Raw genomic sequence first — 15,214 nt, forward strand, 5'->3', positions numbered from 1 at the left:
TTCCCTCCTGTCCTACCTCCCCTCTGCCTCTCTGGCAGGTACTTTTCCTCTCTCATTGTATCTCTTTTTTTTGGACATTATGGCTTAAGATATGTATACTAAAAGTTATCATGTATATTACTTTACCTATTTCAACACTCAGTTCTTGCCTATAGTGATCATTTCTAACTAGTTATTGCCTTACTTGTTGCTTCTCTATTTTAACTGCCCTTTGCGTCCCTTCCAAACACCTGTGGCAAGCATTCAAACATTGACCAATATCCCTGGCCCCTATTTTTCCTAGCATTGAATATTAGACTCACACTATTTTTCTTAATATCTCACAAATGGTGCAGTATTTCTCTATCTGCTTCTCTCCTTCCGACTCACTTCACTCGGCATGATACTCTTCATGTCCATCCATTTATAGGCAAGTTTCATGACTTCATCTTTCCTAAGAGCTGAATAGTATTAAATTGTGTAGATCTACCATAAATTATTTACCCAGTCACCTGTTATTGGACACTGGGGTTCTTTCTAGATTGTGGATATTGTTAACATTGCTGCAATCAACATAGAAATGCAGTATGCATTTATGCTGTATTCTTTTGCGCCGTCAGGGCATATTCCCAGAAGTCATATTGCTGGGTCATATGGAAACTCAAATTTCAAGTTTTATGGAATGCCCATATTTTTTTCAAAGATTCTTACCAGTTGTCATTCTGAACATTCATGAATTAGAGTCCCTTTCTCCCCACATCCATTCCAGCACAGGGTTTTCTTTTTGTTGTGATGTGTGTCAGTTTTTTCGGTGTTAGGTGATATCACATTGTGGACTTGATTTGAATGTCCATGATGGTTAGTGATGTAGAGAATTTTTTCATGTGCCTTTTTGCAATTTGGATTCCTTTTTTGAGGAAGTTTCTATTCATTTTCTCTCTCCATTATTGATGGGGTTGGATTTTTTTCCTGTAAAGTTCTACTAGTGCCTATATATCTTTGATATTAACCCCCTAGAGATGGGTATCTGGAAAACAAGTTTTCCAGTTCAGTGGGCTGTCTTAACTTCATTCATGGTTTCTTTTGTGGTGCAGAAGCTTCTTACTTTAATTAGTCTCTTTTGTTTTCTTTGTTTCCACTTACTTGGTCATTGGTCTTTTATGTTTGAAGAAGCCTTATCTTCAATTGTCATGTATGGTTTTGCCTATGTTTTCCTCCATGCACCTTACAGATTAAGGTATCTGACACATTTGTAATGAGACTAAAATTTGACCGTGGGCAACTGGGGGAGCTGTGGACCTTCAATACAGTTTTCAGAGAGAGGTCCTCCTTGTGAACATTCCTCCTAGCCCCATCCAGCACCCTGGGCTCTGTCTGGAACTATTTTGCTGACAGGGAACATAGCAGCTGTGTGGTCTCTGTCTGCATTGTATCTCCTGCCCAGGTCACTGTTAAGTTTCAGCAGCTTTTTCCTCCTCAGTCAGTCCCATTGATAAATCTCAGACTCAACATCCACCCCCTCTGTCCAAGAGTATCTGGGACTCTCCTGAGAGGGACAGAACATAATGATCACACACATGAGGCATTTAAAGTATATCAGGTACATCAATTATATATCTCAGTAATGCCACAAAAAACATTAAAGGCAACAGTAACTGAGAAATATTCTTTAATAATAAGCATATCACCATTGAGGGATGGGTCTATAGTATAAGATTTGGCGGGGGGACATCGAGGTGTGATGGAGGGAAGGAAACTGAGACCCTTCTGGAGGTGCAATGTTGAAATGAACTTTTGTCTGACATCTTCTCATTGTCAATATTGTAAATCAAAGTGCCTAAAATAATTTTGTAGATGTTAAATATACCCAAAATTGGAAGGAAAGAAAGAAAGACAGAAAAAAAAAGGAAAACAAGTGCAGATCTCAGCTGGTCCTCAGGTGAAGCAGAGACTTCCAATATGGATTGAAATTTTCATGAACAGCACCTCTTTGATCGCCCTGATGGAGATAAGAGATACCTGTGTCAGCCCAGACTCAGCTCAGGGTCTCTGAGAGCCTGTGTACAGGATGGCCTGGATTCCAGCCCTCCTGGTGCTCCTCAGTGACTGTACAGGTAGGGATGGTTCGCAGAGAACCAGAGTATGCTCACAGCCAGTGTCCAACTCTCTGGCTCTGAGTCTTTTTTTTTAAATTTTTTATTGTGGAAAGTTACAAAGTTACAAAGTTTTCAGGTTTAAATCTCAGTTATACAATGCTCGAATACCCATCCCTTCTGGCTCTGAGTCTTAAGAAGCACAACCCAGGTTCCTGTCTAGCACCCTCCTGTGTCTGTGCTTTCAGGTTCTCTCTCCCAGCTGGTGCTGTCTCAGCTGCCCTCCCTCTCTGAATCTCCTGGGACAACTACCAGTGTCACATGTACAGTGTCCCTTGGTTTCAGTGTCCTTGACTTCCAGATCATCTGATACCAGTCGAAGCATGAAGCACTCATTTGTATCTGCTGAACTCAACTCAGACAAGGGCCAGGTCCTGAGGTGCCCAGCTCTCGAGATCCAAAGATACCGTGGCTAATGCAGGGATAATGCTAATCTCTGGACTTCAGCCTAAGGATGAGGCTGACTATTTATTTATAAAATAATAATATTTTTTCAACAACCAAAAGGAGAGAGAACAAAAGGGAATGCCCTGCTGCAGAGGAAGGGTGGGGTGGGGGTGATGGGATGAATATACTGGGAACATTGGTGGAGGACAATGGGCACTGGTGGAGGGATGGGTAACACATCATTGTATGAGTGAAATGCAAACACAAAAGTTCATAAGTTTGTAACTGTACCTCATGGTGATTCACTAACAAAAATAATTATTTTTATAATAATCATGTAAATGTTAAATACACTCAAAATAGGAAAAAACTAAGACTATTAATGTTACTTTGCTCTATGTTATGATAAGTCAGATTCTTTCACAGTGTTCTGGCAAATGGGCAATCAAGACAAACACAGGCCCACTGCTCTGCTCTGCATACTGAGGTCCTCTGGGAGGTTCCTCCCCTCCCCCAGCATTGGTGTGCTCCAACAGCTGTTCAAGCTGAGCCGCCCACACACCCTCTGCCCTAATCCAGAAGTTTTAGGGCCTGACCTTTCCAGTCACCAAAAACTTTCTCAAACACCTGTCAATGACGGCTCCAGATCTGCACTAACATAAAAATTGCATCTGTGTAAGTAGGTCATGATATTGTCTGACTTCTATGGTGTGGATAAATCAAATGAAGTCATGGTATGAAAACCAGGTGGCCTGAGACATTGTCACCGTTCAGCCTGCTTTAGACATGCTGAGCATATGCATTTGATTGCCATGTGCTCAGCTCTGAACCTGCCCCTTACCAGGCAGGTGTAAGTACTCAGTGCAATGTCTCCCCGTTAATCATCACTGACTCTTCCGATGCACCGTTACACCCGCAATTAGCCAAACTGGAGATTTAGCCGAGAGAAGTCAGAGATAGAACTCAGGGTTCCTAGTGCAGTTACAGGAACCTCTGTTGGTCAGACTTTTGAAGTGCTCCTTGACCACTTCATTGTTATGCAGCCTGAGGATGAGGCTGGATATTACTGTGCTAGATTCATGCTGAACTGATAACCAAGATTCATGCTGAACTGATAACCAAGACAACAGTTAGACTTGTACCTAGTTTCCTTCTAAAAATCTATAATAAATGTTAGCCAATGTAATTCAACCATATTAGAAATTACGCATCCTCTATTTCATTTAGTCTTCAAATGTTTCTTGGTGCATCATAGATTATACATTCTGTGCACATAACCTTTGTTTCTGCTAGTGTGGAAAGTTCGTTGCCCCATCTTACCTTGGAGTTAAATTCAGTGATCATACAACTCACTTCCTTCAGCGCAACTCATTCACTTATGATATTCCACAGAATAACTCAAATTGTCATAGTCAATTTTTTTATTGAATCACAATGTGGAAAATTACAATGCTTTCAGGCTTAAGTCTCAGTTAATACAATGCTGAAACAACCATGCCTTCACCAGTGCCCATATTCCACCTCCAAAAAAAACCCCCAGTCTACCTCCCATCCCCCGTCCCTCCCACCAAGCCCCCACCCCCTGCCTGTGTAACTGATAAATTTCACTTTACTTTCGCTTTACTTTGATTACATTCAATACTTCAACAAAAAACTCACTATTATTGTTAGGAGTTCCTCACTAGAGTCAGACCTGCTGTGAAGAGACATGAGGTTTTGGATTTTTGTATTTTAGCAGCTAAGTCCAGGGAAATTTCTTCCAGAAATTCGATCATTGCAAGCTTGTATCTCTCATTAGTGGTCCTCATAATATGGCGGTCGCCACACCCTTCTCCCTCCACCGCCTCCCCCCCCCACAGCCGCAAGAAAAAAGCAGGAGAGAAAAACCTTTCCCCTCCTGGGCAGGCATGGGGCCTCGGCTTGTTCTCAGTCTGGAGACATTCTGCAAGGAGCTTCCAGTAGCAAAAGTTGTTTAGCTGGCCTCTGGAGTCATGCTCATGCAACTGCGGTGAGGCCATACATGTGCGGCCCCCGCGATCACATCTCGGCTGTCATAGTCAATTTTTATAGTCAGGAAGTATAAAATGCAAAGTGAGATTAAGTTCAGTGCAGAGAATCTTGGTTATGATCAGGGAAACTGAGGGATGTGAGTTGGGCCGAGTGGAGCTCTGGACAGCACTGGCCCAGGTGAGAAATTTCTCCTGTGTCCACCAGGGGGCGGTGCTCTGTGGTCTTGAATCTCTTGCCCAGCAGATGTCACTCTGCCTTCCTGGGGAGAAATCCTTTCCCCTGTTCTAGTGTCTCTTTACTCAGCCTGAGTCTAGGCCAATTTTAAGGAGGGGCTTGCAAGTCTTCCAGAGAGGGGAAGGTTTGCATGAAAACCTCCCACCCTGTGGATTAGGAGGCTCTATAAAGGTCTCCTGGACAGAGTGTGACTGCCAAGTCCTGGCACAAAGTGTGGGGGTGTCTTCAGAATGGCCGGGACTCTGCTGCTCCTCACCTTCCTGGCCTCCTGCACAGGTAGTGCCTGCTGGGGATTTGCAGGGGTGGCAATAGGATGATGACCTCTCCCTCCTCCCTGGGAACTGTATCTTTCTGTCTCATTGATCTCCCTTTTCTTTCCTTTCAGGGACTTGGGCCCAGTTTGTGCTGACTCAGATCCCCTCTGTGTCGAGGTCTCCAGGGGAGAAGGTCACCATCTCCTGTACTCGAAGCAGTGGAAACATCGGGTCTTACTATGTGCAATGGTACCAGCAGCGCCCTGGGAGTGTTCCCACTATTGTGATCTATGAACACAATAAACGACCCTCTGGGGTTCCTGATAGGTTTTCTGGATCCATCGAGAGTGCCTCTAATGCTGCCCACCTGACCATCACTGGTGTGCAGCCTGAGGACGAGGCGGACTATTATTGTCAGTCATATGATAGCAGCAATAGTACCCAGTGCTCCAGACCTATGGGGAAGTGAGACAAAAACTGCCCTGAATTCCCCTTCTCATCAACTCAGCTCTGTCAGGTGGCTGCTCTCCTGTCTTCTGCTTGTACTCTCAACTTTCAATTGTCTGTGCACTGTTCTCTCTGTTTTATTCTCAATATACCTATCTCTTGATTGGGATATCAGCCAGTTGTAGAATACATGCCTTCCATGGCAAGGTCCTGTGCTTTATCCCTGGAAAATAGTAAAACAAACAGGCAAACAGAAACAAAACAAAACAGCAGAACTACACACTTCTGCCTTGTTATCTTAAATAATGTCTCTTATCCTTTCAACAACCATTGTAGCATAATCCAAGTAATTCAGAGAATTTCTTCATGGCATAAAGATGATTCAGTGAGCAGAAGGCAAAGGAAGCATTTCAGCTAAGTGTAGGTAATCTATAGGAATGAGTTAGCTATCAAAGGATTTATGTTTCTCTGAGAGGTCTCCAATGGTTTGATTCCACTGTACAAAATAAGCATGTGCAACTATATGAATTTAAATACTTTTCGCCTGTCAAATTTAAAATAATATGACAAACAACTGACTGTGAGGATATATTTATAAATAATACTCCACACAAAGAACTAACAATCAAAATCTTTAAAGTACTCACCAACTAGTGAACAAAAACCAGTCAATAACCCCATTATAAAATGAAGAGAAGAGATAGACACACCCACAGAGAAGACATAGAGATGACCAATAATAATGTAAAAATATTCCTTAGTTAGAGAAACACAAATAAAAATGATAATGATCCCACCGCTGCCAAGATGTGACCCCGGGGGCTGCACGCGTGTGTGGCTCCTCCACAGCTGCACCCGCATGAATCCAGACCCCGCTGAATCAACTACAACATGGACTGCTCCTAGCAGATTATTTCCTGTCAGAGAACTAAGCTTCGACCCCATGCCCGCCAGGGAGGGGAAAGGTATTTCTCTCTCTCGCCTGTCCCTTCCCGGGGATGAAGGGCGTGGGCCCGCCATATTATGACGACCACAGATGGGGTTTACAAGCTTGCAATGATCGAATATCCGGAAGAAATCTCTCTGGAGTTAGTTGTCAAAGTACAGAAATACAAAACCGCGCGGCCGCAGGACCTCATTTCTCTTCACAATAGGTCTGACTCTAGTGGGGTGCTCCTAATAATAATGGTGAGGTTTGTGTTGAAATATTGAATGTAACCAAAGTAAATAGAAAGTAATGTGAAAATTATCAGTTACAAGGCAGGGAGGTGCTAGGGTGGGCGGATGGGAGGTGTACTGTGGGTTTTTTTTTTTTTTTTTGTCTTCGGTGGTGGGATATGGGCACTGGAGAAGGGATGGTTTTTTCAGCATTGTATGACTACGACTTAAGTCTGAAAGCATTGTAATTTTCCACATGGTGGTTCAATAAAATAAAATTAAAAAAAATGATAATGATGTGTTACCTCACAGCTGCGAGCATATTATATGTATATTTACAGGTATATGTATATATGTCTAGAAATAACAGCTGTTGGCATGATGTGGTACAAAAGAATCCTCACTAATGAATTTAGGAATGTCAGCTGTGTCCACTTTCTATGGAAAACTTATGGGATTTTCTCTTATAATTTTGAGATTTATCAAACAAGTAATATTAACTGCCAGTTACTCAACTGGTTGCTAGTATCTACGCCGCACCCACAAAAAATCTCATCTCCAAGACACAAAAACATCCATTTGTAAGGATATATGAGCAGAACTCCTATTATTCACTGCAGCACTTTGTACAATAGCTAGGATATGGAATTAACTCAGATGTTCAACGACAAATGAATAAATAATAAAGTTGTGGTATAGATACAGAGTGGCATTCTTTGCAGTTGCAATGAATGATGAACTCATGCATTTTCATGAAACACAGATGGAGGTGGATGATATCATATTAAGTGAATTAAATCAGAAGAAGGAGGTACTATACCAAAAAATCTCACTTATCTTTGGTATATAGAAGAACATGATACAGAGAGCAAATTATGAAGTTGAGCAAAACCTTGGTCCTAGATTATAGTAATGAAAAGTCAAAGAAGGAGAGAAATGGAGCGGTTGAAAAGTAGGGAAGGGAACAGAGGTGGGGGCAGGGGCAGTTTTTTGGAAAAATTGATTATATACAGGTATTGTATATGTATACATGTAAGACCCGTGGAACAATGTTGTAACCATGGGGCCCAATGTGCAATAATGAATCTTAAAAATGTGCTTGTTAAGGAGGCCGGCTGGGTTTGGGGAAGGGAAACTGGGAACATTGGTGGAGGGAATTTGATACAGGTGTTGGGATTGGTGTAGGTACGGTGGGTACTGAAGGACCCTAAAAAGATTTGTTACAAAAGTACAAATGAAAATGCCACATGGTCAAGCAGGCTGCTAAACTGAAGGGACAGTTGCCCTCTTATGTTCACAGCACCCTGTTCACAAGTTATAGCATAGACTCAGTGGAAATATATGCCTATTGCTAGAACACAGAGTAAGGGGATGAAGACATTGTATAGTGGAGAAAGATTATTTATTTATTTATATTTTTGCTTCATGGGTGACACCTGGCAATGTACAAGGGCTCTGCACTAAGGAATCACCCCTGGCTGTGCTCAGAGGACCATATGGGATGCTGGGAATTGAATCAGGGTCGTCCTTGTGCAAGGCAAATGCCCTATCCACTGTGCTATTGCTCCAGCCCCAGGGAGAAAGTATAAGACTGCTGGGAATAATTTCTCATTACAGAGCCAATAATAAGCTTTGAGGACAGCGCGGTGTGGTGCAACCTCCCTCTCCTTAAATCTTAGACTTAGAAGCTATGGCACATGCATAACATTCCACAAATACACATGCTTATATATGCATATATGGAACGCTGTTATTAAAGCTGATGTAATTTTGCTTCGGGGAAAACTTGCATTGATTATGCTAAATGAGATAAAGAAGTGTAAAATAATCATTATACAGTTTCATTGGTATTTGGAGCCTGAATTACTGAAGAAAGTAAAGTAGCAAAATAGTTAGACAAATGTATCAAAATTAAGTCGTAGATGCAGAGAAAACTATGTTGGTTAGCAGAAAGAAGAAAAGTGGAATATTCAAAGAGCTTTTTGTATGTGGGAGAGATGAGAATTATACTCACAAAGAGGGGTCTCAGATGCACCATGAGAGTATAAAACCAATGACAAATGAATAAAAATTATAATTTGAAGAGCACACTCCAAACCCCAAAGAAGCCACTGTTGGAAGCTGGGCTCTGTGCTCACTGAGGAGATGCATCTGCTGTGACCTCCTGTGTCTGACAGACTCCCCTGAGCAGGGTCAGAGTGTGCTCTCAGCAGGTGCTTCCTCCCTGGGCCTTCCCTAAAAGTGAAGCAAATCTCTGTCCTCCTGAGTCTGGCTGTGAGCTGAGCTCTAGCACCAGGGCTCAGGGAGGATGTGGGAAGTCTCTGGGTAGAAATTCATTTGCCTGGTGAGCTTGTCATTGGGAAGAGAGGAGAGAAGTTAGGGAGGCTGGGTCAGACCAGCCCTGACTGATCAGGGATCAGGGCCTCTGTGCATCATGGCCTGGACCCATGTTCTGGCTTCTCTCTCATTCACTAAACAGATGGATCAGGGGTTGGGGTGATAGAAAAGACCCTCCATCTGAATTATCCCAAAATTCTGATCTTGAAAAATAATGTTGGACTCTTCCCCATCACCTGCCAGTTTACAGGTTTTCTCTCCCAGCCTTTGCTTGCTTAGCCACAAACCCACCCTCTGTTCCTCTCAGTACCATTAGGGGTATCAGGCTATTCTGCACCCTGAGCAGAGGCTTCTCTGTTGGTGGCAGCTGCATGTATTGGTACCAACAGAAACCAGAGACCCTTCTCTGGTATCTCCTACACAACCACAGATACTCCAACAAGCACTACAGTCCAGGTTGTCCCAGTTGTTTCTTGATTTCAATGATGCCTTGACCAATGCAGGGCTTCTGCTCATCGATGAATGCAGTCTAAGGATTAGGCTGAGTATGCTTATGGGTGGACACAATTTGGTCTATCATAGGGAAATGGGAAGATGAGGAAAAATAGGAAAATCTTGTCCCACTCAGTTTGTTGTCTGAAAATGTAATGTTTAAAAAACTGCTACATTTACATCTAAATTCTCAGAAAAAAACAATATTGAAGAGTTGTGGTGATAAAAGAATTATCATCTACTCCTGGTGGGAATGTCATCTAGTTCAGTCTCTATGGAGCTCTATCAAAGAATAGGAATAGAACTACCATATGATCCTATGCTACCACTTCTTGGCATCTACCTGCAAAACATAGAGACGTTAATCCCAAAGGATATATATGCACACCAGTGTTTATTGTCACTCTCACTGAAATAGTCAGTATGTGAAATCATCTCAAATTCCCAATTTTGAGGAATGTATTAAGAAAATTGTAGTATACATACAAAATGGACTCCTATGCAGTTCTAACAAAGGTCAAAATCATACAATTTTCAGCCTGCAAAACATAAATGAAATAGTGGATATCCTGTTGAGTGAAGTCAAATGGAAGAAGGTGGACACAGAATGCTCTCTGTCTCATATAAATTAAAGATACTCATCAAATTATAAGTAAAAGTTAGAAGGCAATATAATGGGAGAAAGATTGAGTTGGTGGCAATGGCATGGGGTTGAAGGGGATGAATGATATAGTTCCTGGTGTAGTGAGCGAATGATTTTAGTAATAAATATGGTATTCGGATTATGCACATGTTCAGTCTCTATGGAGACTGTGAAACTATTATTAACTGTGTTCCCTGGACAGCTGCTGACTCTTTTGTGTCAAGTGCCCCTGCTTGACCTAAAAGTCAAGTAACTTGTGAGGAGGAGTTCATTCCAGGAGAGGGCAGCCCTCCAGGAGACAACCTGAAATCTATTCATTGGACCAGCCACCCCCTGTTCTCATTAGGTTCAGGGGACTGTTGAGGAGGTACCATGAAGCTGAGTACCTTCATCAAGCTGATACCTTTTCCCTCACAATGTTTAACGCAAAACACTTCACATGGCACTCAGATTTTGATCTTTATAGCTCATACCCTATGAGCATAATAAAACTGAATATGGTTGTTCTGGAACATCAGAACCTGCTGTTAAGATTCAGTTTAGGAGAAGCTTAATCTGAGGACAGCTGACAGTTGTGATGGTGCTGGCACATTGGATGGTCTCTGTGGTTGTTCTACATCTGATTCAGTAGGGGGCGCTGTGGGTTTGTCCCTGAGCCTGCTGGGGGAACTCAGCTCTGAAACTGTCACCTGGGACTCTGCACTCCCTGGGGGTTAGAAACTGTGACCTCTAGCACCCTGGAGGCTGCCCCTGCTCCCCCTCCAACTCAGCTTTCACCAAATGTAGGCCCAGAGGCAGATGGGGCAGGGGTTGATTTGCATAAAGGGCTCCTTTCTGCTCTGCCCTCAGGGGAAGATAAGAGGGACTTTGCAGTTGCCTCCCTTGTGAGCTCCAGATCAGAGTCCAGAGTGTCTACAATGGCCTGGCCTCCTGTCCTCCTCCTCTTCCTGCTAGCTCAGTACCCAGGTGACTGACTGTGTTAACTTGGGGAAGTGATTATGTAGGAGACCATGATCAGGGTTGACTAGCAGTGGTGGTGGGAAATGCTTTCTTTGGTTTGAGAATAGGCTGTGACTAGTAACTGTCTCACCTGTGTCTCCATTGCTCCATTCCAGGGTCCTGGGCGCAGACTGGACTGATGCAGGAGGTATCGGTGTCAGGGTCTGTGGGACAGACAGTCACCCTCACCTGCACTGGAAACAGCAACAATGTTGGTTACTATACTACAGGCTGGTACCAGCAAATTCCTGGTGCTGCCCCCAAGCTTGTGATGTATGGAAGTAGTAGACCCACAGGGATCCCAGATCGGTTCACTGGTTCTAAATCTGGAAACAAGGCCTCTCTGACCATCTCAGGCCTGCAGTCTGAGGATGAGGCTGATTATTATTGTGCTTCACGGGACAAAAGTATCAATGGTGCCACAGTGCTTCAGATTCAAGGGGAAATGAGACAGAAACCCAGCCCTGGTCTAAGTGATCCCCCACAAATCAGCCTGTGTCATACTGGAAACAGAGCTGTGGACACTGCACTGTCTGGGTAGGAGTCTAAGTAAAGACCCACTGAACACGGTCAATGATTGGTCCTGCTACTCGGACTGTGTGTGTTTAATTGCTATGCCATGATGTAACCTGTTACTAATCATGTGTAAACACCCTTTAGTGCTCAGTACAAATTTTTGCTTCATGAATTGACAGTCTTGCATAGTCAACAGCAAAATCTAATTTTATAACATTTTTATCATTCTAGAAAGAAATTTCAACCCCATCAGTGATTATTCTCATGCTACTCCACCCTGCTCACTCCAGAGCAATCACTAGTCCATGTTCAACCCTTATGCTTTTTCTGTTCTGGATATTTGACACACATAGGATCCAAATTACTTGTGGTACTTTGCACATCCTTTATTTTCTTTACATTTTTATTACATAATATTTCTAGGCCCATGCATTATGTGGTATGGAGGAGTTTATTTTTCAAATTTTCTTTTTAGTGAATCACCATGAGATACTGTAAGAAAGCTTTCATGTTTGCTTTTCAGTGATACAATGATTGAACATACATCCCTCCACCAGTGTACATTTTCCACCATCAATGTCCTCAATATCCCTGTCCCCATTATACCCCTCTCCCTGCCTCTATGGCAGACAATTTCCCCCATACTCTCTCTCTCCTTTTGGGCATTATGGTTTACAATGGAGATACTGAGAGGCTATTATGTTTACTTCTTTCACCATACACCTCCCATTCCGAGTGATCCCCCTAACCGTCAATGATTTTGTGATCCCTTCTCCGACCCAGCTGCCTTCTCCCTCATCTCATGAGGCATGCTTCAAATTGTGGATCAATCTTAAGTGACCATTATGTCTACTTGTTATGTTAGTCTCTTATTATATTCATTTATTTTCTACAAAAAAGTGCAGTCATTCTATGTCTGTCTCTTTCTTTCTGACTCGTTTCACATAGCATGGTTTCCTCCATATCAATTCACTTATAAGCAAATTTCATGACTTCATCTTTCTAACTGCTGCATAGTATTTTACTGTGTATATGTACCTAAGTTTCTTTAACCAGTTTTCTGTTCTCAGGCACTTGGGTTGTTTCCAGATTCTGCCTATTGTGAACAGTGCTGCAATGAACATACAGGTGCAGATGTCATTTCTACTGTGCTCTTCCCCCTCCCCCCTTCCCAATATATTTCCAGAAGTGGTATGTCTGGGTCACATGGAAGCTCAATTTCTAGTTTTTGAAGGAATGTTCATGTTGTTTTCCAGAAAGGAAAGACCAGTCAGCATTCCCACCAACAATAAAAGAGAGTCCCTTTCTCCCCACATCTGTGCCAACACTGATTTTTCTTGTTCTTTTTGATGTGTGCCAGTCTTTTTGGTGAGAGATGATATCTCATTGTTCTTTTGATTTTCATCTTCCTGATGATTAGCGGTGTTGAACATTTTTTTCAAATGCCTTTTGATCATTTGCATTTATTTTTTGAGGAAGTCTCTGTTTATTTCTTCTCCCCATTTTTTGATAGGGTTGGAAGTGCTTCTCTTGTAAAATTCTCGCAGTGTCTTGTATATCCTGGATATTAACTCCTTAACTGATGAGTATTGGATAATTACCCTTTCCCATTCTGTGGGCTCTCTCTGTATTCTGGTCACTGTTTCTTTTGAGGTGCAGAAGCTTCTTAATTTAATGTAGTCCCATTTGTTTATGTTGTTTCTACTTGCTTGGTCAGTGCTTTTTCATCCTTTAAGATGCCTTTCAATTCAATGTCATGGTGGGTTCTGCCTACATTTTCCTCCATGTACCTTATGGATTCAGGTCTGATATTGAGGTCTTTAATCCACTTTGATCTAACTTTTGTGCTTGGTGTTAGACAGAGGTGAGAGTTCATTTCTTTGGAGGTATCAGTTCAGCTTTCACAGTACCACTTGTTGAAGAAAGTTTTCTTGTTCTACTTCACTTTTCTTGCTTCTTTTTCAAAGATTAAGTGATCATACACTTGAGTGTCTGTGACAGAGTATTCAACTCTGTTCCATTGATCTGTGGTTTGTTGTAAGTCCAATACCCCACTGTCTTAATTACTACTGCATTTAATACAGTTTGGTGTTGGGGATGGTGAAGCCACCCAACTTCTTTTCCCCAAGGATTGCTTTAGCTATTGGTGTGGGTTTATTGTTCCATGTGAATTTTATACATATTTTGTCTATTTCTTTGAAGATCATGATGTGTGTCCTTATAAGGACCATAGGAAATCTGTATAATGCTTTGGAGAGTACTGCTATTTTGATAACGTTAATCCTCCCAATGCATGAGCAGGGGATGTGTTTCCATTTCCTAGAGTTCTCTTTTATTTCTTGAAATAGTGTTTTTAAATTTTCTTAGTACAGGTCCTTCACCTCTTTAGTTAAGCTGATTCCTAGATACTTGATTTTCTGAAGCAGTATTGTGAATGGGATTTTTTCATATTTCTTTGTTCTTCTTCATGATTTGTATATAAGAAATCCATGGAGTTTTGGGTGTTGATTTTGCAACTTGCCACTTTGGTATACAAACCTATTGTTTCTAGGAGCTTTTTCATTGTAGTGTCTTTAGGCTGTTCTAAATATAGTATCATGTCTTTGGCAAATAGTGATAGCTTAAATTGTTCTTCTCCTATCCGATACCCTTGATATCTTTTCTAGCCTAACACCTATGGCAAGAACTTCCTGTACTGTATTGAATAGCACTGTTGGGAGAAGGAGCCTGGCACAATTGTTTATTCTGCTACTGAGTTCACATTGGTTTACATCCTGCAAAAGTTTCAGGGCTGTGGCTTCATATCACCTTCAGTATAGACTGTATATATCTGCCTCCTCAAACTTAATTTCCATTCTCCTCCATCTCATCAGTCACTTCCACCCTGTTCCACCCTAACACCCCTTTCCCTCAGTTATCCCCAAAGTATTTTCTGTTGTGTGAATATTCTTTCGGTAGGTTTGCTGCGATAAGAAACTCGAGAGAAGTTAGATTTGCTGGAGAGGCTTTTACTTGCTCTGGCCTGGAAAAGCATAGAGAAGCACCCCTCAGATCTTTTTATGTACCAATCTACATACACACATCTAATGCACTCAATACAGAGAAACCATTAGCGGGGAAATGGAGTTTATAGGAAGGACAATAAAACATCAGGGAATATTTTGTCCTATTGAAACTATAATCTAAATAGTCAACAAACTCAGGAGGGGAATGCAAAACCAGGCTCCATGGGTTAGAGTTCTGAACCTGGGGAATCAAAAAGATATAAGAGAATGTCTGTATCCCCGAGCCAAGCTGGGTTAGGGGTCTTTGAGAAAGGGAAACTTGCTTTGTTCTGCTAGGAGTTTGACCTAATGGACTGCCAAAGGAAGTGATGTTGAATCCTTTTAAAACCAGTCTGGACACATGACTCATATCTTGCTTATTTTCATGGGTCCCTGTGTTCATGCCCATGTGTCAGTCAGTTTCCAGGGGCTCATCCTAACAGTGTGATTTGGCACCAACAATTTTCAAAATCTAAAGATTTCTTCTTCTGTTATTTTGTTCCCTATTTTGGATTATATGTCACATTAGGGCAAATTGGTATAGTATTTGTCTTTTCCAGC

At 42.0% G+C, this 15,214-nt stretch overlaps 2 gene segments (V, D, J or C); both read left to right on the forward strand.

Annotated features, from left to right (window-relative positions):
* The first annotated feature begins 4,980 nt into the window (after window positions 1-4,980).
* On the forward strand, window positions 4,981-5,486 carry LOC129407037 (immunoglobulin lambda variable 6-57-like). The segment is given in 2 exon segments: window positions 4,981-5,039; window positions 5,149-5,486. Coding segments are annotated over 2 exon segments (384 nt in total).
* Window positions 5,487-11,011: 5,525 nt separating this feature from the next.
* LOC129407038 (immunoglobulin lambda variable 1-40-like) lies at window positions 11,012-11,634 on the forward strand. The segment is given in 2 exon segments: window positions 11,012-11,060; window positions 11,210-11,634. Coding segments are annotated over 2 exon segments (474 nt in total).
* The last annotated feature ends 3,580 nt before the right edge of the window (window positions 11,635-15,214 follow it).

The sequence above is a fragment of the Sorex araneus genome, chromosome 9 (assembly GCF_027595985.1).
Source record: "Sorex araneus isolate mSorAra2 chromosome 9, mSorAra2.pri, whole genome shotgun sequence".
In the NCBI taxonomy this organism is placed as follows: Eukaryota; Metazoa; Chordata; class Mammalia; order Eulipotyphla; family Soricidae; genus Sorex; species Sorex araneus.